The following is a 23,382-nucleotide window of genomic DNA, read 5'->3' as shown; positions in this document are numbered from 1 at the left end:
CAATCCAGCAACCAGTAAACTTTATTTTTTCCATCTATAGAGCTTTTTCGGCAGATGAAAACAGATCTCCACCAGATCACTAGACGTTAATGACTTTGGAGGTGACAGAGTCCGGTGCAGAGATATTCTGATACAGAACGTTTCTATGATTGATTGTTTGATTGATTGATCTTTTGCAGCAGGGAAAGAACTTAATTCTCACTCCTTTTATTCATAACATCAGCGGTGGAGTAATAGAAAGAAACCTGTATCCTTGCGCTTCTATTTTGATTTGAAATCAACGCTGTACGGCCTTTGTATTTATTTTTTATGTGTCATGGTGCTTCTTTTCTCGTTTCTTTTTTTTTATCTGCAGTGTGCTTGCCGTTAGCTGCTTCTATTCTTCTCCCTACGCTGTTCCACGTTCTTTTCCGGAATTCGTATACGCACCTTTTGTTCTCGGGTTTCACCGCGCGGCACATCGGACGCGCAAGAAAGGCCCTTCCGAATGACCCTTCGCGTTGCGTCCTACTGCCGCGCCTTGTATCCCGGCTCCAATTGATCTGTTTACGACGTGGCGCATGCAATGCAAGCGCCTGCTATTGTTATCGTGCCCACTGCGAAATGACTGCAGCGACAGGCCGGTCTGGTCTTGCTCAACCTCTGTGTACTAGACCGAGTCACCTTTCTTTCTTTGTTTCTTTCTTCCTTTCTTTCTTTCTTACATGTCTTTTGTCCTTGTCTTTGATTTCCTTCCCTACGTCATTCTGCCTTTTATTTTTCAGCTTTTGTTCTTTCCTGTCCTTTATCATCTTCCTCGTTTCGTTATTTTATTTCTCATTTCCTTTGTTCATTAGTTCGTTTCACTAATTTCTTCCCGCCTTAGTTCCTTCTTGCATTCTTTCTTTCCTTAATGCCTTATTTCTTTCATCCCGTCTTTTATTCATTCGGTTACTGCGTTAAATCTTTCCATCTTTATTTTCTTGATGCACGCTTTCCCTTCCTTCATAACTCCATAGCTTGATTCCCTCCTTCTTTTCTTCATTCTTTCATCACTTCCTTCATTCGTTCATTTCCTTCATTAATTCAGTCCTTACTTAATTGCTTCTTGCATTATTTCCTTACTCCATTGCTTCATTCATTTCTTCTTTCTTAATTTCTTCATTCGTTTCCACCAATAATTCCTTCCTTTATACAAGTATGCCTTTTTTATTTGCTCCATCCCTGCATTCATTTCTTTATTCCTTTATTTATTGGTTCACTAGACACAGGCACATAACAAGCACGTATGCAGGGACACGTAATTTCAGGATACTAGCTCAAACCTTAAAGCTGTAGCATGTTAGACTACTCCCTTCGCTACTTTTGCGTACTTAGATTTAGGTGCACGTTAAAGAACCCCAGGTGGTCGAAATTTCCGGAGTCCTCCTTTACGGCGTGCCTCATAATCAGAAAGTTGTTTTGGCACGTAAAACGCCATAATTTTTTTTTCGCTACTTTTGCGCTGTTTCATTTGAAGCGGCGTGAAAATAATTTGTCAGCGGCGCCTTTCTGTTGCTGTATGCGTTTATTTAGTGCGGTGTCATCATGTATAGACACTCCATCAACACAAGAAGCAGTTTAGTGTTGCTGCTCCCCCCTCTCCCCCCCCCCCCAAAGAAACTCGTCGGGCTTTTTTCTTTTCTTTTTTTTTTCTTTTTTTTGCGAACACGTCATGTTTGTTTTCGGTGTTTTCTGTCTAACGACCGTATATCCGTATATTCAGCTTCTTCGTGGGCAAACTTTTCTTTCTGACAGTGCGGGCATGCTCGGGAATATGTCAACAGCTGTAGGGTATATATTATACATACATAACGTACTTGGGTGCTTTCAGGTAGTTGTGCAAGTGCGCCTTCCTGACTTGATAAAAAGGTTTTCAGACCTCATACAAAAAGCGATTTCACCTTTTTTTGTTGTTGTTCTCGTCTTTTCGTTCAAACTAAAACAAAGCCAATCAGAAAAAGAAAAGAACCCCTTGGTCGCGCTCAAAAGCTGTTTTCGTTGGAACTGTACGTTCGACCGCGTTTATCGAGCTATGTAGCTTTGCGCTCTTATCGGTATTTTGTTTGTAGTTGTCGGAACAGCGTGTCCGTAACGCCCATTGAGCTCTCGAGTGCTCCTGTCTCATCGATGGTGTGCGTGTTCAGTTGAAAACCCTGGGATAACATTGCGACAGCATGCTAGGCGTTTTGAGATGCCCAGGACTGACCTAAACAAACAGATCAAGAGATAAACAAACGAACATATCAGTTCAGGCATAAAAATTGCAGTTACCTAGTGTTGGAAGAAGCAGCGGTACACCCGTAACAGAGTAAAAGGGGAACTGTAGATTTAAGTGGGGCCTTAATGCTTCGTGGAATCGTGGAATTGTTTTTATTTTATTTTTGAAGATATCGAGTAAAGAGTAAAAGCGTGACTCTCTCTTTTCCTTTTTTTTTCGTTGGTATGAGCAAATGAGATGTTAGCTAGCCAGTCAGGACTAAAAAAATATGATCACGGTGACTTCTTTTCACACGCGAAACATGCGAGTAATTCCGAATCATAAAATATCGCAAATATGGTGCGCCAATAAAATTCCGAAGCATTCTCCACCAACATTTGCCATTTGTTTTCGGCTAATAGGACTAACAATGCTGGTGCAAAAGGCATCGACGTAAAAAGCTGGGAGTTTTGAATTATCATAATTATTTTTTGTATTATCGACACAATGAAGGGAGCTGTTGGTGCACAAACATGGTGCCACGTACTCCTTTTATCTTGAACAGGTATGAAAGTTACATAGTTGTACAGTTTTGTATGCCTTGGCGCATTGTTTTATTTGCGAATGAGTAGGATAATTAATACACGTACGATTACATTACTGCGCGACAGCGAAAACATAAAAGCGGCATTACAGAAAAAATTTTGTTGCTCACTGGAATGGTCTCTCCCTTGAAACGGTTCCCACAACAGGCCGTGAAAGGTTCCGTGATCACCTGCGCGCGTTTTTCACATAATTTCTGTCTTGCGTGTTTATGCTGTGCAGTTATGCTTGTGTGTCCTATAATCTTGGGTTTTCTTTTTGTGTGCAATTACTGTGTCGCGGCGCATCTGTGCGCCAACTGATGCACTCTGCTGTTCCTTCTTTTTCCTTCTTTTTTTTGTTGTTGTAGGTTGCTGGCTTTTATTTATAGTTTCTTTTACTTTAGCTCCCCTTGTTCAGTTACTGCATATTGTTGTTATGCCCCCTCCCCCCTACTCACTGCCCTATGCAGGGCCTGTAACGTGCTTCTAAATAAATAAATAAATAAATAAATAAATAAATAAATAAATAAATAAACTATGAAAGACACAGTACGAACAGCATCACATATCATACACAGCCACGTCTGCACCCAGTTTTGAATTAGCTTATGGTGCTGTTGCTGAACAATGAAGAGTGCTCATGGCTTTCCTTTCCTGAAATTTAAGACTGCAGATATTTCTCGAATATGTTGGGTACTTTTCCCGCGTTCAGGTAATCGCAAGACCCTGCAACACCTTACGAAATGAAAAATTAAAATTATAGTTCTGCGATTAAATTCGATTTCGTGATGTGTGGAGCAAAATGTTAAACAAAGTGTGTCAGTGGAGTGTTAATTATGGTCGGTTGACGACGCTTTTCTTTAAAAGAAGTTTTGCTAGTATTGAGCTTCTCTTGGCTCATTAGAGTTTCCAGTTAGAAGCATATGAATAGCATGCGCTAGTATTGCGAGGGTACTTGGAGTAAAGTAAAAAACGGTGTTATACGCCGGGCATACAGCACACGACACATAGGGGTACCCGTGTGCGTCGTCTGCTATACAGGGTCTCCCAGCGAACACTAAAAAATTATTGAAGGTTCACGAGGTGGTCTACTCGAAGCGGCAGATACTTCTTGCACAAGAAAATTGAAATGCATAATCGAGTAATTAACATAAGTTCGCTCATTAACTTCTAAACTAATTACCTTATGACCCATATTGCAATTTACAAGTTATAGCAGTGGAGTTCGCAAGGCGGATCCACTTGGAACGTATTCTTAGGATGGCACCAGTTTCGAGATATTAATTCCCAAATTTCGCGGAGAAATGCATTGGCGTTTCAGTTACTTTTGTGCTTGAATGCATAATACAGTGTTTTCTTGATAAGATCAAATAATTTGTGAATTTTTGGTAATTGCGTGATTATGCATTAAAATATTTTATGCAAGTAGTGTCCGCCACTTTGAGTAGACAACCTCATGAACTAGAATTGAGCTATCTTCCACACGCAATCCTTTAAAAAATTTTGGAAGTGTTCGTTGAAACACCCTGCATATATGTTCTCTTAAGCTTTTTCCCATTCTTCACCTAAATGATATTCCAGAAGTCTGACAAGCAAAGCATACCCGAAAGGACGAAAAATGTAGCCGCAAGAAAATCGTACCTTCCTGCCTTTTTTTAACGTTGTGGCTAATGACAATAGCTCGGCAGCAATATAATGGCCCGTAAATTCTCAGCACCTAATGTTCCTTTCTCATACTTGAAAGCACCAGTTATGATGCAGATGGAGCCCAGTCGTGAATCCAAAAGACCGAAATATGGATGTAGAGAGCGTGTGTTCACGGATAGGCAGAAAGAAAAATGGAAGAAAACTAAGCAAAATAAAACACCAAGCAATATTCATAATTTGATTCCACTCATCAAATGGACCAGAAAAGTTCTTCGCGTTAGAAAAGCGCGCATGGAATTATACGGAGAGCACCGTAAGCACGACCAAACTATACGCCCTTGCATTGTTTCACGAGCTTTCATCAACCCCCCCCCCTCTCTCTCTCTCTCTCTCTGCTTCTTCTTTTTCTTCTGCTTCTTCTTCTTTTTTTTCCCGTTTTTTTTTTGCAATTCGCACCCGGCCACTGCGCTACTAAGTGGGGCCATAAGTTTCACTAGCGTGCCTTTCATAGTGTTGCTGAGCCAGTCCATTCCGTTCCTCCATTTCCAGGGGATGACACGCTTTCTCCACAGTTGTTTACTCATTGTGGCGGGGAGTAAGTGTAAGTGTAAGAATAACTAAAAACATTTTTGAAGTTTTTAACAGCTTAGCAAATAATATTACATGCTGTATCTTTTTTTTTTCGCAGAAGTACAAACGCGCCTTGTGGCCTCTTATCTCCGCAGGACGTTGTTGCTTATAATCTCTCAAATCGTCAATCATTAGAGCACAGGAAAGTATAAAATAAATCTTGCACCGTGGCCTTCAGAGTGGTTCAGCGCGATTATTGAGGGGAAAAGCAGGCAAACAAAATTAAGGTGGTGGTCTTCAAAGAATATACTGCGGTCGCAGTAAATGAATTCAGAGCCGAAAGAATCGCTGAAGTCTTGTGTTATTATTTCACATTCACTGACATAATAACAGGTGCTCAGGGAGGTTAATAATAACCTGTTATCATGCCTTCTGTAATCTCGATAGTGTAACTCATTCCAAACATGCAGTGCTTTCCAAATCACCGTGGCGGCTCGTGCCGGGTAGAGCCGTTTGCGACTTGTCCGTTTTTGGCCTGAATTCCATTGCCGTGGGTCAGGAATTCTCTTGTTAAATCATATAATTCATGGCAACTAAAGCCTTTAACGAAATGTAAGGAGTTCATTTAAAACTAGGGAGCTAACTAAGTCAACTCCCTCACGAACATTTAGGGAGATAACTCTCTAAATGTTTGGCTTTAAATGCACTTCACCACTGTAACAACAGAGGTTTTTGGTCTAGCAGAAGTGTAGGAAAAGTGTAGGACGCCGTGTTTTCTATAATTACCGTGGCAATGACAGTCGCCCATAGGTAAATACTGAAAGAGCCCCGTTGAGAAAAAGTTGGGAAGCGTAAGAAATTGATCAAGTCTAGTTTAGTCTTAATAACACACATACTGGTTTTGTCGTCACGTTTAAAATCAACGTTTAGCGTTCGCAACTATGTCCATTCCAACTTCGTTCCCGAATCTTGGGCTCAAATTCCATTTGCCGAACTGGTGCCATCGTTCCATTCCCATTCCATGTTGATTATTTGAGAATATAATATGTTCCCGGCATTATTCCAACTTCGGAATTGCCCCTCCGCAACTCAACTGTACACGCACTCTTCATGCGCACGTTTTGCTCACGCACTCACCTCACTCTATACTCACTAACTCCACTTACTCACTCACTCACTCACTCATTAGCTCCACTCACTCACTCACTCACTCACTCACTCACTCACTCACTCACTCACTCACTCACTCACTCACTCACTCACTCACTCACTCACTCACTCACTCCACTCGCTCACTCACTCCACTCACTCACTCACTCACTCACTCACTCACTCACTCACTCACTCACTCACTCACTCACTCACTCACTCACTCTACTCACTCTTCTCACTCACTCGCTCACTCATTCACTCACTCACCCTTCTCACTCACTCACTTTCTTCACCCACCCACTCACTTCAGCCACTTCCCTTCACTCATTCACTTCACTCATGCAAGAACGTAAGTGCAGCCCTTCCTTACGTCTATGTTTTGTTCCCTTCAAAGCAAGCGAAAAGCGAAGTTCAGAATTGTTGACTTTCAGTTACCTCTGTTATCGCCACTCATTTTCACTCTGTGCATTCCAGCGAAATGTTCTCCTCGAGTGAACATCATACTACTGGCGCGATTCTGCGAGGTTTGTACTTCTCGGCTGTTTGCGTAATTTTTACCGCATTGTTTCTTTCTTTTTCTTTTTCTTTCTTTAATCGCTCTCCCTTCTTCTAGAAAACCGTCGATTGCAGACCCAGACGCGCGGTCTCTCGAAACTGAACGAATTTTCTAGGTTCGGCTTGAATATTGTTTCCTTTCGACTGAATAAGTCCTACGTGTCTGACTCGGTGAAGATGGCAGGTGTTTTCGCTCGCACCACAGAATAACAAATTGCGCAAGCCGTCTTCTCGCACAGAGGCGGCGTGGTTGTTCCTAGTTTCGTGCGGCTGCGCCGTCAAACCCGAACCAAGGAGACTTTCCCAGTCGTTAGTTTTACTTATTTTCTGTAAACCGCTAATGGCTTTCGTGGCGCAGACTGCAGTACTTCACGGTTCGCCCGTTAAATTTTCTGCGCGGTAGACGCTAGCAAATCTTCGTTACTTTTTTCTCTCTTGTTCACGACGACTTGTAAAGTTCGATCGCCAAGAGCACGCGCCTCAGGAAGCGTTTATAGACTCCCGGAAGTAAATCTTTTTGCGACGGAAATGAGTTCTTCCCTCAAGAATTCGGCGTTGGCACATTTATGTGTTTATTTTTCGCGGCTGTTACTCCCGTAACTTACCGTTCCGTCGCTGTCATCAACGCTTTTCGCGAAGTGCGAGATTGGATATGAATGAATGAATGAATGAATGAATGAATGAATGAATGAATGAATGAATGAATGAATGAATGAATGAATGAATGTTTTCTCTTGTGGAAGCTAAGCTCGATAAACTTGCTTGCGCCTTCGACGTATCCTCCGTTTGTTCCAAGGTAAAAAAACATATATATTATCGATACTAAAGATTACATATTTATTTCTAGCGTTTATAATACATATTTGGTTAAGATTGCGTTGGTATACCGTGTGCTCATTGCGTCGTCGTCGTTGAGTCAGTAGACATTATTTTTTGCACCTTCACAACTTCACACTTCACACCTCGACGTATCGCACTTCACAACTTCGCACTTCACAAACCTCGACGTATCATTTTTGACACGCTGAATTTGATCCTTAAAAATTCTGATTCAAGCATCGCAATTCCCACAGTTGTGTGTTTGATCCGGAGTTCCCGCTACGCGTGCCTCGTAATCGTGGTTTTGGCCCCGTAAAACGCCAGACATTTTTTTTCCCTTTGTTTTTGAAACTCCAGAGGTAGTTTACAGTTCTGAATAGTTCCGTGAACAATTACTAATGAAGTAAAATGAATTAACATAGTCTCAGTTGTCATTTTGTTTTTCTTCTATTTTTTTTTATTTTCTTTACCAGACCAACTGCGCCGTAGCATAAAGGCAGTGGTGAGTGTTCGTGCTTGCCCCCAAAGAGACCGTTTCGTGCTGATGCTTGCTTGCTTGTTTAGAAATAGGAAACTATACGTGTGCGGTGATAGTTCATTCGATATTCGGAGTTCGCATTTCTCGAACATTCGTATTCCACCCGATTCGGAAGTATCACTACTAGAACACCTCTGGAGCATAGACGTATACGTGCAGAGCTAGTGCCTTTCTGTGAGGCGGTGAAGAGAACCTTGTGCACTTGCAGCTCCAATCTCGCGCGAGCGTAGTGAAACTAATTAATACGTGCACACAACGCATCGTCATCGCCTTAACGACGAACCAGTACTGTCAATTATCAAAGGCGTGTCGTGAAGAGCAAAGTTAAACTTAATTAGTTAATGAGTGCATAGTTCGCTTCGCTAACTCAAGTTTGCCTGGGGTTTTATGCATCTGACGCTTGCCGCATTTGTTGTGGATAAGATAGGATATCCTTCTATGCATTTGTTGTTTCCTCCTTTTTTTCAGCTTCTTCTCTAAGTGGCAGTTCGCGAAAAAGACGGCATCCTGGTTATAATGTAGCGTTTTGTGTTGAATAAACATAATTACAAATACGGTCTGTTGTGCACTCGCTAGTTCTTGCTTGTTGCTGCTGCTCCGTCGCCATTTCTTGGTCCGTCGCGTACGTGTGATCAGTGGTGGGGGGGAGTGGGGGGCATACTACTTTTTTTTTTCTTATTGCAGTCGCTGCTCTTAAGTTCGTGCGTCTGGGTTTCATTAGTTCTAGTTTTGTTTCTATTCGCTCACTTAAAATGACAGTCTGCACAAAGCAGGTCGCAATTTCAGTTACCGTTTGCTTTCGTGAAACAGAGCAGAAAAAAGTACTTTCTGAGCAAAATAGAAGTATAAACGCAGCGTGGCGCAGTAAATAAGCATAGAAACGGTGCTTTAAATGTTCCCGAGTTAACGTCTGACAGTTATGGTGGCTGAGGGCATGGGAAGCGCTTCGAGTGCATTCAAATAGGAAAAGACCACGGCCTGCTCCTTTTGATCATAGTTCAAAGAATGAAATTAAAATAGATTAACGCTCCTGCGACGTCGGAACGCATCTTTTTTTTTTTCGAGGGACTACAGCAGAAATTATGTTGTGCTCCTTGGGAGAGAGTGTGAAGAAAATCTCTTTTGTTGTTGTTACTGCATTATATCAAAAAAGCTTGCTTTTGTCTTTATTTGCCCTTCTTACAGAATCATCTTGGAGTCTGCGTATTCTCTTCACGACAGTGCCTTCTTTAGCAATATCGGGACTATCCTGTTGTTCGCAGTGCTGGTGAGTGCCTCGTATGTCTTTTGCACGTGCATGCATGCGTGCTTAAACATACATACATACATACATACATACATACATACATACATACATACATACATACATACATACATACATACATACATACATACATACATACATACATACATACATACATACATACATACATACATACATACATACATACATACATACATACATACATACATACATACATACATACATACATACATACATACATACATACATACATACATACATACATACATACATACATACATACATACATACATACATACATACATACATACATACATACATACATACATACATACATACATACATACATACATACATACATACATACATACATACATACATACATACATACATACATACATATTACCGCTCTATCTGAGGTAGCTATCCTTAGCAGGGTGATTAGGTGGAGAGGTTGGAAGTATTTCATGGTCAAAGAGAGATTGCTGGAATTCCTCCTAACACGAAAGGAACATCGTGTCGCAGGGCGAATGAACACGGCCGCGTGGACGCTCGGTCTTAAGTCAAACAAAACCCTGGACGTGAACGAAGCGAACTCACTGCGCAAACAGTTCCGAGCGCACGGTGCGTGCGCACGGGCGAAAGTGTCGGGCTCGTTTTACCCCTGCTAATGCAGGTGCGAGCGCGCCGCGCCGTTTTACTAATTCCGGAGAGGCGGCAGGACGAAAAGAGCAGCTTCGCACCACACGTCTCCTGGGTCGACCTTACCTGTTTTTTGTCGTCGTATCGAACCCCCCCCCCCCTCTCCAAGCTTATTGTTTGCGCTCATCGCTGCAAAAACCCAATTAGCTATGCAAATAAGTTTCCCGTGAAATAAATCAAGTTCATGCGAGGCGCTCTTCCTTTTCCTTTCTTTTCCCGCCTACTTTGCCTGTGCTTGCACGCTTGCGTGAGTACGTGTGTGTGTCATGACAGCACTGCAAATCGCATTGGAGAAACACATGATCGGGCAGCGAAAGAGACGACGAATGAGAGAGAGAGAGAGAGAGAGGGTGCGTATATGCGCCTTTGCATTTCGTGTTTAACGAAATCGCCCCTAACGTGGAGAGTTCGTTAGTTGCGAAACCCATGTCATCATTCCCTCCCTCCCTACCTCCCTACGTCCACCAAACTTACAACTCCGTCCCATTTCAGCGCAACAAAGAAAGCAGTAATATAACGAAGGACAGACAACTCTGACCCGTTCACTCCAGCACGATCCGTTTTGCGCACGAACCACGGAAAGCGCGACGCTATGGCCAACAAGCCAGAAAAGAAAAAAAAGAACTTCGTGTGGACGATTACAGCGTAGCAATGTAGACGATGAATACGCGCGCTCCATTGCGCTCGTGTTTAACCATACGTCGTTGATTTTTGTCGCACGAGTCGCGACAGCATCATCGATGCGGCCTGTCGGCATCCGCGGGGCGCGCCGTTTGCCTTTGACAGCGGTGAATAAACAGCGAGGGAAAGTTAGTTTGGGGGGCTGCAGCGAAACTTCTCGATTCGGATTACGGACAGCAATATACTCTGCCGCTGCCACCCCATGCAGTTTGCAGCGATAGCCGTTTGGCGCGTGTTTGTTTGGCTTGGCTACGTTCGGACAAGTCCAGGGCACAGTGTAAGATACTTCACCTTGCAGCGTGGTCCGGAGTTTTCGGCGGTGGTGGCAGCTGTCCTAACACGTTGCACAAATTTTGTTTCACGTGGAACTGCGATTGTTGCGAAAGGTCATCCCACTAACATATATTTAGTTTAGCACCGGTAAGGTTGTTGGGAAAACTGGACAGCAATCATGATCTATTTTTCCCCTCCGTGTTTTTTTTATATTTCCTCTAATTGAAATCGGACAAATATATATATTGCGGCAGACCCCGTCTCACGGTGAAATTTCGACGTTAATGCGATTAGCATTCAAGCAATGTAGCGACACTCAGTGTTGCCGCCGCCGAAAGTCGTCGTGTGTGAGGAAAGCAGCCAGGCTTTGGATCCTGTCTCCCGCTTCCCTTTGGACACCCTGCGCCGTCTGTTGGCGCGGCCGCGAAGTCCGCGCGTGTATGTGTATATATATTGTAAGGGAGATAAGGAACGTGGGCGCAGAGTCAGCAGCATCGGCAGCATCAAGCGCGCAGCAGAGGCTCGAGCTAGGGGACTGTGCTCGGTGCATCCTAGAACCGGCGGTCGCTACGAACCTCAATAAATCTCATTTATAATATACTCAGACGTGAATATATACGTGTGACGCGGGCTCTGATTTCGCCCAGCAGCGGAAAAATTTTAAAGAATTTGTTTTGTCAATGAACAGCGGCATGTATCGAGTGGCCCAAGCTGGCGTCGTAGAGAATCATTGAAAAGCGGCACACACCGAGTGGAATACACCAATTGACCTAAGTTGGCATCAGAGAGGTTCGTTGAAAAGCGACTCGTACCCATTAACACACACCCAGCGGCACCAGCTCGCATGAAAGAGGTTAGGTCGATTCAAGCATACATAGCGTGAAGTAGGTGAAGTTGCCGGATAACGCTAATCGCATTAAAACATGTCCGACAGTTGGTTTCGAATACGGTTTTCCCACAGCAAAGCAGCCCGTGCTCTACCCAAGTTGGTGCGGTACAGGTTAGGTCCGTAGATACCGGACAGTGCGTGAAGTATTCTAAGAACGCCAGTGGCATTAAAAGTGAATAGACAAACACAATCACAATTTCTTTCTTAATTTGCCGCAAAGGCTGGAAAGCAAAGACGATCAAAACTGCCACATGTGCCATTTATAGATCACAGCATTCGAAAAAAAGTCTGCTTCCAGTTTTTGGAATTTGTACTCCCCAATCGTTCTGCTCACAGGTTCGTGAAAATATTCCGATAGTGAAATCAAGCCTCCATCTTCCTCCGACGTCTTCGCCTTGCTTCAACTGCATCTCATCACCACTTGTTTTCTTTTATTAAATGTGCCTCCAGAAGCCGTCGGCGACGCATAAACATTTTCAAAGCCTGCTCGGCATTATAAAGTCTTTCATGTAGCAAACTGAAATAGCCAATGGTATCCGCGCTATCTGAAGCGAATTTCGGTTCTGCGCCTCAAACCCTGTTTTTTCTGGTTCGCTAAGCTCCGTTTAGCCTAGAAAAGCCGCTTGCGTGCGCTGTTTCTATGAATATTATATCGACCCGGCTTATATGGCGACACGCCTACGCGCTGAGCAAATGGCAGCGCTGGTTTAGAAGGCTTTCGTGATGTATTCTAGGAAGATTTTCAATGCTCCTGATTTTTGAAGCTGCGCGATATCGGTCTGACCATTGATTAAGAAATTGATCAGGGCTGGCGATTTATATTAAAATTAAAACCGACTAATAGGAGCCTTTAATGGATCGTTTAATTGTATAGTATTTTCTGATTTGCATATTACGTGGTCTTAAGAAGATGACAGGCGGTAGTTTTATGCAAGTGTACACTTGGAAGAAAAAAAAAAAGCCGCGCTGCAAATGGGCAGTTGCGGCCTCATGGTATATGTTACCACGCCAGCGACAGTTTGACACATTTCATTTCATTTCATTTATTATACCCCTCAGGGCCAAGGGCTTACAGAGGGGGAGTGGTAATTACAAAAAGAAGACAAACACAGTTGGTTACATGAGTGTTTAAATGGTACCTATATATACAATATTAGCTAAGGCTTCACGGAACTGTTCATAATTAATAAGGCCTACAACTTCGGCGGGAAGATGGTTCCAGTCACGCGAGGTTCGCGGCAAGAATGATTGTGAAAAACGTTTGGTGTTGCATGACAAAATACCAACTTTGTACTGATGATCAATGCGACGGGATACATAAATTGGATGGGGGATGAGGTGATCTCGTAGAGTATGTTGATGGTACAACTTGTGGAAGAGGGCAATGCGAGCCACTTTTCTGCGAGATGCCAGCGATGGGAGGCAAAGATTAGATTTCATGTTAGTTATACTGGCTGTGCGGTTGTAGTTAGCAAGAATAAAACGTACAGAGTTATTTTGAACCATCTCGAGGTCAGCGATTAGGCTTTCATGAGCAGGGTCCCATACTGGAGTCGCGTATTCGAGTTTGGGTCGTATTAATGTTTTATATAACAAAAGTTTCAAATTAGTAGGTAGGTTGAAAAAGTTGCGACGTAGGTAGCCAAGCATGCGATTAGCGTTTTTGATTATGTTTTCAGTATGAAGAGACCAGTTTAGGTTAGAAGTGAAGTAAACACCAAGATATTTATATGGAGAAACTGATTCCAACGACATGTTGTTAATGTAGTACGACGGTATTGTAGATGTTTTCCTAGAAACACGCATGACTTTGCATTTGTTAATATTGAGCTCCATTAGCCATTCATTGCACCAGTTCCCTATCGTGGTAAGGTCTGATTGAAGTAATTCAGTATCGTTAGCATTGGTAACTTCTCTGAAGATGACGCATTCATCAGCGAATAGATGGATATGTGAGTTGATAAGCGAGGGAAGATCATTAATGTAAATTAGGAACAGTAGAGGTCGAAGGACGGAACCCTGTGGAACACCTGAACGGACCTCTGTAAAACCGGAGTTAATGCTGTTAGCACAAACAAATTGCGAGCGGTTGAGAAGAAAACATTCAATCCATTTCAAAAGGTTACCGTTATGTTAAGTTGTTTTAGTTTATGAAGTAATAGTTTGTGACACACCTTGTCGAATGCTTTTGAAAAATCTAAGAATATACAATCAGCTAGTGATGAATTGTCAAGAATATGGTGAAGTGGTGATATCAAGCACATTAAACGCGTTCAGACGCAAACATGAGCCAAAGAAGCTTAAATTTCTCTGGCAGTCCTATTACAAGACGCGCGCGCCTTCTTAGCAAGAAGGAATGCCGCTGGCCCTTTTGTTCAAAGCCCACGCACTGCGGGCTGAATTTTTCCTCCGTCGTCTCGAAGTTAGGCGCCCATGCGTGTCTCCCGGCCAAATCAAAAAGCCACTCAGCATATCTTAATGAAATACGAAGGTATTCACCCAGTGAGACCCGTAAGTAACGTGCACACCTTCCAGAAGCGCTTGGATTTAAAGTGGACCGAAGGATCAACCAGTCGGCAGTCGCGATCAACAAGAGACGTTTAGAGTGTTGGTGGTAAAAAATGCAGTGAACATGTTGATACGACCGGATCCGTTACAGGCACAGGTATAGCGTTACAAGGTAGATAGAAACGTTTTGAAGAAGAGAAAGCAGGTTAAGGAGTTGTGTACAAAAATGCCAGAATGAAAAGAATGTACAGCCTACCTCGATAACTCATACAGGCTAGGTGACCATTCGTCACCGTCCTGGTTCAAAGGTGATGCCAATAATACATCATCATCCTCGGTCTGAGAAACCCCTCCGCCTCAGCACGAGTATTGTAGCTCAGTAGCGTGAGTTTACATGACTGCGACAACTGGCGTATCGCGTCGGATTTATGGCTCTAGGAAGGGGAATTGCATTGATGCGACAGGGGAGGGCATGGTTGAAGTGTAAACGCTGGCGTATCGCATTGCGGGAGTGAGAGGCGGCCACGGTCACATGCTCTCCCCTACTTGCCGGCGGAATGCAAATCGCCGGAAACAGGTTACGCTCTGTTTCAGACAAAGGCGGATGCGCCGCATGTAAAGCATAGTGATAGTGATAAACGCGACACATTGAAGATTGCGACACGCTACGGTCGCGTACGTGTGTACGCGCGGCTAATCTGTCGTTCCCTCCCTTTCTCCACGCTGAACAAGTGAAGCGGGGAAGTCCGGGCGGGCGCTCGCCTGGATTCGCTCGTGTGACCTCAACCGGCGAATCGCTATAGAAGTAAACATCGCGAATAAATGATTAATCAGAGAAGTCTTATAATTTGTCTCTTCCGTAATGTGCCCACAATGCGTCTTTCTTGAATTCAAGAAAGGGAGAGAGAGAAAAAGAAAAGTTGTGATGGGAAAATAGAAATTCTAGTAAGTGGAGATGGTGCATGCAGTCTTTTTCAGACAAAACTGACAATGTTCTAATTGTTGTCTCAATGTTGCTGCTTTTCAGGGTACAATAATAAATGCCTTCACAATAGGTAAGTTTCATACGCCACTATTTTAAAAGTAAAGTGTTTGGTTTTTCTGTCGGGATACTTTCCCCGAAAATGCTGTAACAGGTTAAAGTAAGTGCACTCTGAAAGCTAGACTGTAAAATGGTTAATCAGCCTTGCTAACGTGAAATATTTTAGAAGAATAACAGTCTAGCGCTGTTAGCTTATTGCTTCATTGTATCATCAGCAATATTGCTGATGATGCAACCGAAGTTGTGCAAATACCGCAAAGCAATGAAAGAGCTCACGGCAACATATATATATATATATATATATATATATATATATATATATATATATATATATATATATATATATATATATATATATATATTGAAAATTTGCTGCGTTTATAAGAAAACAAAAATGGCGTGGCTCCTATATTTAGGGCCGCGTTATTTCGTACACCTGTCAAAGAGTTGCCGATGGTGACAAAGTGAGCACTACTATATAAGCTCATGTGACGTTTGACAGCTACTTGGCAAAAAGTAAAAGCCTATAAAAAGAAAGACCGGGGCCAAGAGTTAGTGTGTGCGCGTGTGCTGCAGGTCCAAGTTTGTATTTTTTGAACAACATCGGAGCCATCGGCCTCCCGGACTTGAACCTGCTCGAGTGCCTTGTGTTCAGCTCTCTCATCTCGGCCGTTGATCCCGTGGCCGTGAGTCGACTTCTTTCCGGCTTTCTTCTTCTTATTATTATTTTATTTTTATCTTTGTGGCCTGTCATCTTGCTGTTACTTTCTTCTTTGCTTCCCTTCTCCTTATCTTCAACTTCCTTTTCTGCGCCCCCTACTTCCTAAACTGTAGGCACTCCTCGTGCTTCTCTCGGGGGCAGTTGGGAGCTTGCTCCTTCCCTATCTCCCTCTCTGTGCATTGTACTTGTGCTTTCATGTATTATTATTATTAATGTCGTCGTCGCCGTCGTCGCCGTCGTCGTCGTCGTCGTCGTCGTCGTTGTTGTTGTTGTTGTTGTTGTTGTTGGTGGTGGTGGTGGTGGTGGTGGCGGCGGTGGCGTTGTCCCTTCTGTTTCGTTGATTTTGCATTCCGTGCAGTATAAGTGCGCCGAACCTCTACGCAAAGCATAATACTGTTTCGACTGTAGAAGTAAGTACTCTTGTTTACGATATGTCAGAAGTCTCTTTCTGAAGTTGGGAAGAAATTTGTTTTTTCGGCGGCTTTTATTTTCTCTAGCATGGAGAGGAGGGTGAGAATAAGCGACACGCAAGCTAGAGGACACGCAAGCTAGAGGACACGCAAGCTAGACGGAATAAATTGCGCCACGCATCTAATAATCTAAATACGCCGGTGAAGTCCTTGTCGCTGACACCATTCTTAACCATTTTTGTCGTTGTTATTATTGTCGTTCGTAACAGCAGGAGGAACGTAGTAAAAGTTATAGCTAACCATTACCTTCTCTATTGCACGTTGACATATCTAGCGCGGAAAGAGGCGCTCAGGCGGAGTGATTGCTGGCCAAGTCTTCCAGGTTAACCCCGCCTTGCAGCATCACCAACACTAACACTACTATAGCTATGGTGTTGGGCTGCTAAGCACGAGGTCGCGGGATCGAATCCTGGCCACGGCTGGCGCATTTCGATGGGGGCGAAATGCGAAAACACCCGTGTACTTAGACTTAGGTGCAGGTTAAAGCACCCCTGGTGGTACAAAGAACCCCTGATGGACCCCCACTACGGCGTGCTTCATAGTCACATTCAATTTCAATTCAGTTTATTTTTCATTGAGAATTATTTGTACAAAAGAACTGTTGGGCCAGTAGCCAAAGGCTAGTGTGGGCCCACAGTCATAGGGGCCTACAATACTATTAGGAAACCTTCAAACACACCCGCTCTACCGCTGGCGTAGCCGCGTGAGTGCTTGAGCGGCGAGGACAAAGGAGGATTCAGCTTTGACCACCTTGTGACCTTTGCCGTGTGCTCGAATCAATGGCACACGTGCGTTCTTGCAATACGCCCCTCATCCGACTGTGACCGCCGCGGTAACGAATCGAAACGGCGACCTCGCGGCGTATAGCATAACGCCTTAGCTTCAGACTGAAAGACCTTGTTCAGCCAATGAAACACGTTGTTGGGTTGATTGCTGCATGTTTTAGACCAGGGCCTGTCATCACAAAAAAAAAAAAAGAACTCCTTGCGCTGGAACTCTTAATTATAGCGGACGTTAGCCTGTCCCGACGACGAACATATTGTTACCGACCGCGACCGGACAACGACAAAACGACACTTACAAGCGAAAAGCCTTGTGGATGCGGCTCTTGAATAGTGGCGCAGCAGTGAGAAAAGAGTCGAGAAATACCAACGCAGACAGGCGCACATGGAGTACGCCCGTTTGTTCCTGCTCTTGTCCATGGCCTCATTGCTGTGCCACAGAGTTCAACAGAGCGCTGCCACTGGGCTGAAAAAGACTCTACACTTGTCAAATGTTGCCGTAGGGTTTGCGAAGCGCGGTCTGTCGCGGTGCAGCGCTGCCATCAAGTTTCTTGATGACAATGGTGGCGCGACCCACCTTTCCGTTTCAAATGGGACGCTCTTAACATGGTATCCATCCATGCAGCCATTGAGTCGAGGTGGAGTGTTGAATGCGCGAGTCTTCTAGAACACGAAGGCCCGCTGTAATTTTCTTCTGTGCCGTCTGCAGCAACTTACGACACGGGTGGAAGTGAAATTGAAATATTCTGCTCCATTTAAACGACCAGTACTTATGATCTCGCCCCTTTTGCGATCCTATGCTATGGTCTCAAAATCAACATTCAGTGCTGCGAGAAAGCTGCGAGAAAGCTGTGAGGTGTGCCAAGTCGCAGCAATGTGCTTCACGTGCACGGTGTAGCACGCAGTGGAACGTAGTTCCGTGCTTCGATGTGTCGGCTATATTGCACTTTGCACTTTGTGGCTATATTGCACATCGGCTACTTTGATTTAATGTAATCAACCGCTACATAAACGTTTGCCTATCTTTCTGATATTCTGTAAGCGCCTGTAATACGTTCCTGCGTTGTATAAAAATTAACAGTGCCGTGGCACAGGCGCAGATTGGTACGTCGAGGACTGAGGCCATGCGCACGTTGGCTCCTCTGATTGGCTCGAGCGCCCGTTAGCTTTCGGCGTACTGCAAACAGAATGTGGGACAGGATATATAGACGCCGCAAAGTCAGTCATCAGTCACTGTTGTCAGGGCAACTGCGCCGGCGGACGCTTGAAGGCTGCGCCGTCGTCCGGGCTCCAAACGGCCGGTGGGAATGGCGTTCACGTTATGACGTTTGCTTGCCTCTGTCCACAAAACAGGAGCGCATGCCCTGACGCCCGCCCAGAATTGAAGCCTGTCTCGTACTATCAAACGAAACGCCTGTAATAGTATGCCCCATCGGCACGATCCGGCGCGACTTCAGACCCTACCGCCGCTGTCTCTATGGATAACACTGACAGATCCGCCCTCACTGTTTGCTTTGCGAGATTGGGCCATACGCCCAGAAACCGAACGTGACTTGCATTTATTGCCTGGTTTATTGTCTTATTATCTGGGAGCGTTGTGCATTTTTGTACTTCGATAAAAGAAGCTAGTCGAAGAGGGCATTGCCGACAGAGAAGAACAAAAACAGGTGCTTTGCTCATGTCAGCGAGCTACGTATAGGCGTTGTGAGAAAAAAATAAAAACCGCATTTTGTCTCTATTTCTAAAGAGTCACGGTACTCGTTTAAATGGGCGCTCGTTGCACGAGTCTGCGGCTAGGGTTGGCGAGCTCACTGATGATGTAAGTCATTTAACGAGAATAAAAACGGGATAATAATAAAACTATATTTTTTTTAACACGAGCAGGCCCGGGTAACACTCAAAAATACTCAAAATTGTCAAAAAATACTTATAAAATACCTGGGTTTATGCAACAGCACATTCATCAGACGTTGAAAGAAGCAAATGCGGCAACGCTGCATCAGTGGGGGGAAAACAACGCCATAGATTGCTAAATAAGAAGAAAAAAGTGCGCCGGTCTTCCTTTATGAACGCAGCAACATACATTTAACGCTTCAAGGGCCCCTCGCCATGCAGACCCGGCCATTTTGAGCTGACAAGCGCAGCGCATAAATGCGCGCTCCCGATCATGGATGGGGTGATGGATGGTTGTAAAAAATTTATTGACAGTCCTGAGATACGCGATTATCGCACAGCGGGCCGCTTCCGCGTTGGGACGGGCAGGCCAAGCCTGGCCGCCGCATCGTGGGCTCTCTGGGCGGCTCACGATCACGTCTGCTAAGAATCGCATCGCCACGATCCGCGAAAAGGGCTGCAATTTCAAACTAAACGCCGTTTGCATTTCTCCTCACGTGGGCCGCGAAGAGGAACGGGGGCTGTTAAGAATGGCGAGCTGCTAAGCAAGATTGCCATCCGATTACGACAAGGGGGGCAAGACGCGCATTACGCACCCTCTCCGTCACTGCAGCTAGGAGGCGTTCGAAGAAGCGGCCTTTGTGCTGAAAACCGCTTCCTTCCTCCAGCCCCATCGACATTGTGACGGGACGAGTTAGGTGTGTGAACAATGGTTTCGGAGTTCCCCAACGTGGACCTGATTTGACACGCATGGACAAGCTGCCGCGGGAACGACGTATTTTGGTGCTTCTCACGCTTCGGCGTGACGCAAAACAACGAGCTACCCTCGATCGGCACCGATACTTCCCGGAACGGCGCCCCTCCAACGCCGTCGTTTGGGCATCGGAATGTGTGTGCCTTTGTGTCTGTAAACTGATCTGCAGAGCAGCGGCGAGGTGGTGATGAGTAAACGAACAGTCGCCGCCTCGTATGGCCGGCGGACCGAGTGTATAAAAACTGTGGTTGTGCGGATACTGAAGACACTTCTCTTGAGCAGTCATGTTAGACTGAGTCACTTCTCTCATGCAGTCATGTTGGACTGATACTCTTTTTCTCAAGCAGTCATGTTAGACTGATTTAATTTCTGTAAATAAACCCTTTTTCCTCGTTCTCGATGAGAAACAGTTCTTCACTTCATCAACGATCTCAGCGTAAATAAGTTGGACGATGGCATGGGCCAGCTACCTTCGAATTCATGCCGTACTCCAATCTTGGCAAAGGACCACGAGCGATGGGATTGAGCCCCCAATCCTGACAGGGCAGCCTACGTAGTACATTCATATGCTGCGACGTCGCTCGCGTGGGCACGTCGAGAATTATTCGAGGCAACAATTGTTATTTGTGTAAGCTGTTGCTTCACTAGGCGAACTAAGGTTTGGAAAAATAATAAAACCCAGAAACCGAATGTCTGCGTGTATTTGTTTTACTCCGCACAGCAGCAAGAGGGACGTACTTTTGTTTCGCCTGCTTGTTCCCACGTCGTGCACTCGAGCGCGCTTAGGGCGAAACTGTCATCTTCTTCCGTGTTCCAGCGCGAGATCATGATCTGTGATCTGCTTGCGTCTGCCTCAGTGTTCGTGTAGCGCTGACTTATACCGCTAGTCAGGTGTCCTCGTGCACAGCGCGTAAAATCGTGCTCCGCACGAAGCGAGACAAACGCAACAAGCTCGAGCGCGCGACCGTCAGTGGTATAGTAGTCGCTTAATGGGGGAAATGGCGCTTATGCCTGCAGTACGATACGAAGCACGGCGCGGCGTCAGGGGAAGTAGGAAATGAAGATAAGCGGAAGGAAAGAGAAGTGTCCTTGTTGGCGGTGACGCTGGCCTTCTGAAATCATCTATTCGCGGCACGGAAATATGTTTATTTCCGCTTTTAATGAACCAGTTTGAAAACTTATTGCGGTAGAACGCTCACAACAGGGCACGTAGCAACTCCCAGCGTATAACCGAAATTCTCTGTGTGGCCTGGTGAGGGGCCCTTTAAATATCTTCCATTGCGTACGCATTACTGCGAACATTATGACCATGTGCTTGTGCTGTGCCCTGAGCATGCGCGCGAAAGACTGACAATGGCGGCTACCTTGTGACATTTATACAATAGACCACTGTCGGAGGACCTCTTGCTGGGCGCATGGCCACAGAGTTGGCGGACGATAGAGACAATGCGTGCTCTTTCACGTTTCTTAGGCGAGTACGTGCCTGGACTCACGCTTGTGGTAACATTTATGCGATGTGTCCTTCACCTCGTTCCTCCCATTATCATCCCCCATTGTGACCCTTTTTCTTCCCCTCTTCCCCTTTCCTTACGTGGAGTAGCTGGCCAAATTCTCCATTTTCCGGCCGACCTCTCTACATTTTCCGATTATTAAACTATTTCTTCTTCTTATTCAACTTACGAAGTGATCTATATATAAAAACAACTAACTTACTTTTTCTTGCAGGTTCTAGCAATATTTCAAGAAGTCGGAGTCAACAAAGTATTGTATTTCTTAGTCTTCGGGGAGTCTCTACTTAATGGTGAGTTAAATAAAGCACCGGACTCGCTTTCGTGAGCCGCGTGGTTTGCACTACAGTGTGACTCAGTTCCCTCCTTTTCTCCGTGTCTATCTTCTGCCACACAGATGCCGTGACTGTCGTCCTGTACAACATGATGGTCGGGTTTTACGGCAGCGAGATCACAGCCCAAGAAGTGAGTCTGCGTTGCACTTGGGTTCGATTGCTCTCGCGCGCATGAAGAGCTGAGCCTTTAAAATAATGCTTGATGATCCGAACCCTCGAAAACGACACTGTAAGGGAGAGATAGATAGATGGATGTTCTTAACGAAAATCCACAGGCGCTTGCCATGGCTGACGACGTGGGATGCTACTCCGCTGGTGTTAAGTACTCGTGTGATTTAGAGGGTGATACGCACACAAATGGCACATGCACTTTAAGATGCACATGCACTTTAAGTTGCACTGTGTGCAACCTTCGTTGCACGCAGTGTGTTACCAGTGTTTCGCCACGGCCCAAGAACGTCTCCCCGTTTTTGAGCTAAAGTCATGGTGCGAATGCGAGGCAGCTTTCAGAGATTGTCATGTCTGATGAACATTGACTGCAGTCACATAAGAGACGCTGTATAAGTTCTCGGAAACATTGCACACTGAACACACCAGCGAGTCTAATTAATTAATGCAGGCTGAATGGTAACTTTTAGTGTTTCTCTAAACAGGGACGCAAAAAAGCAAATCTTGTCCAGACTATAGTAAAGTATTCTTCCAAAGCATTGATCTCGTCCAGTTGGCCGAAAAAGTGTGATTACTAGCCATCTTCTTTGTTATTGTATTTCACAAATTTCTCGGCGAAAACACAGCACAGAAACGTTAGCGTGACATTGTGGATTTCGAAATATTTTGTCACGTTTTCGCCCGTTTCTGGTGCCGTAATGTTCCTGAAAACGCTTTATGTAGAGTCCTTGTTTACTTTATAAAGCTGCGTCGTCCTTGTTTATCGGCACCCGGCTAACTATGCCAGAAGAAACAGTGTAAAATAACCGTGACGTAACGACTTGCTGTTCAGAGAATTTCGTTTTGTCGTCGCCCCTCGCCCCTCGCGTCGTCCCTGTGGCTCTCTAGGCTCCCTCTCACGATATGAACGATATTCTTGCTATTAAAGGAGCCTCATATAATAACAAATCTTAACGCACCTCTCTAAAGGTACATTCTAATGACTTTATTTTCATGATTGACTTTGTCTTTCCCACGCAGTCTGTCCGTTTTGTACTCCTGTTCTTCTTCTTCTATTATTATTATTATTATTATTATTATTATTATTATTATTATTATTATTATTATTATTATTATTATTATTATTATTATTATTATTATTATTATTATTATTATTATTATTATTATTATTATTATTATTATTATTATTAGTTTTCCCGTATTGAAGCTACTTCTCGCGAATCCCACGCATTAAATTTATTTTAATTTACGGCGTCATTCAGATTGGATAGCTCGATCCGGGGTCTCGTGTATATTCCGCGTATATTCG

At 44.5% G+C, this 23,382-nt stretch overlaps 1 protein-coding gene across 4 annotated transcripts in view; it reads left to right on the top strand.

Moving 5' to 3' along the window:
• The window catches only part of LOC135919339 (sodium/hydrogen exchanger 2-like), a 378,884-nt gene that overhangs the window by 277,013 nt on the left and 78,489 nt on the right, over positions 1–23,382 (top strand). For all 4 annotated transcript variants that reach the window (XM_065453096.2, XM_065453093.2, XM_065453094.2 and 1 more), the window contains exons 8-12: positions 9,269–9,350; positions 15,428–15,455; positions 16,019–16,128; positions 21,788–21,863; positions 21,968–22,035. In XM_065453096.2, coding sequence (XP_065309168.1) covers positions 9,269–9,350; positions 15,428–15,455; positions 16,019–16,128; positions 21,788–21,863; positions 21,968–22,035 — 364 coding nt within the window. The remainder of the gene's footprint in view (positions 1–9,268; positions 9,351–15,427; positions 15,456–16,018; positions 16,129–21,787; positions 21,864–21,967; positions 22,036–23,382) is intronic.

This window comes from Dermacentor albipictus, chromosome 2 (assembly GCF_038994185.2).
Source record: "Dermacentor albipictus isolate Rhodes 1998 colony chromosome 2, USDA_Dalb.pri_finalv2, whole genome shotgun sequence".
In the NCBI taxonomy this organism is placed as follows: Eukaryota; Metazoa; Arthropoda; class Arachnida; order Ixodida; family Ixodidae; genus Dermacentor; species Dermacentor albipictus.
Note: the sequence above shows the minus strand (reverse complement) of the source record. Positions and strands in the feature narration are given on the sequence as shown.